The sequence below is a fragment of the Etheostoma spectabile genome, chromosome 17, assembly GCF_008692095.1.
Source record: "Etheostoma spectabile isolate EspeVRDwgs_2016 chromosome 17, UIUC_Espe_1.0, whole genome shotgun sequence".
Classification (NCBI taxonomy): domain Eukaryota; kingdom Metazoa; phylum Chordata; class Actinopteri; order Perciformes; family Percidae; genus Etheostoma; species Etheostoma spectabile.
In genome coordinates, this window is record NC_045749.1 from 3605132 (window position 1) to 3606187 (window position 1056).

General features: G+C 39.9%; 1 protein-coding gene across 1 annotated transcript in view; it reads left to right on the forward strand.

Annotated features, from left to right (window-relative positions):
• Window positions 1-1056, forward strand: part of LOC116705693 (homeobox protein Hox-D9b) — a 3340-nt gene extending 2284 nt beyond the window's left edge. Inside the window, exon 2 of the mRNA XM_032542050.1 lies at window positions 83-1056. Within this exon, the coding sequence (XP_032397941.1) occupies window positions 83-327 (245 nt within the window). The 3' untranslated portion in view covers window positions 328-1056. The remainder of the gene's footprint in view (window positions 1-82) is intronic.

A 1056-nucleotide genomic window follows, 5' to 3' on the forward strand; every position in this document is an offset into this window, starting at 1 on the left:
ACACACACACACACACACACAGCAAGTAAATATATGGTGTTTTAAAGTAAAAATCTATACCACCTTGTTTCTTCTTCTACAGAAAATCCAGCAGCTAGTTGGATCTATGCTAAGTCCACCCGGAAGAAAAGGTGTCCATACACCAAACACCAGACCCTGGAGCTGGAGAAGGAGTTTCTCTACAACATGTACCTGACCAGGGACCGGCGCCTGGAGGTGGCAGGACTCTTAAATCTGACAGAGAGACAGGTCAAAATCTGGTTCCAGAACAGACGGATGAAGATGAAGAAGCTGATGATCCGGGAGAGGAGGAGCATGAATGAATGATGGATTTGGAGAAGAGGCCAGGGATGGGGTTTTTTTTTGTCTTTCTTTCAGAATAGGTGAGGAGGTGGAGATGTTATATCTGAGAAAAGAAACGCAGTGCTCCAACATGCCCAACATCTTGAGCAGCTGTTACTAAGCAACGGAATGTAAAGCTATAACATGGCTGCCCTGGAAAACTGCAGTGGTGAAACTCTGCAGGGGAGACCAGGATGTGTTGTAACACTTTTACAAAAACTATTCCTTTCACTGTCTTTTCAATGTTAGATCTTCTGAAATCTGGTTCTTCCACCTGCACGTTAGTCAACCTGTAACCTGGGGTACTTGTACATAATGCTCAGAATAAAAAATCCATTAATTGAATTTAGAAAATCATACTAGGTGATATTCAAAGACTCACATCTGTTTTTGATATAGCTGCAATCTCACATGTCCAAAACTAAAACTACTTGACACATACTTGACTTCCCATAAATTGTCTGTGCTTTCTGCAAACATCTGAATTGCGTTTTATGATTTAATGCTAAAACTATATTGTCCTCATAAAAACTGCTTTCAGATGGCCAGACGTGACTGTGCTACATCTGTTATGGCCTGAAATAGTCGCAGAGTTTTTTAACAATTTGAAATTAAAATATAATACTTGTGGAACAAAACCTTGAACAAAGAAGCCTGACACTTAATCATAACCATAATGATAAAAATAGATAAGAGAGTGAGACAGAATCAGAC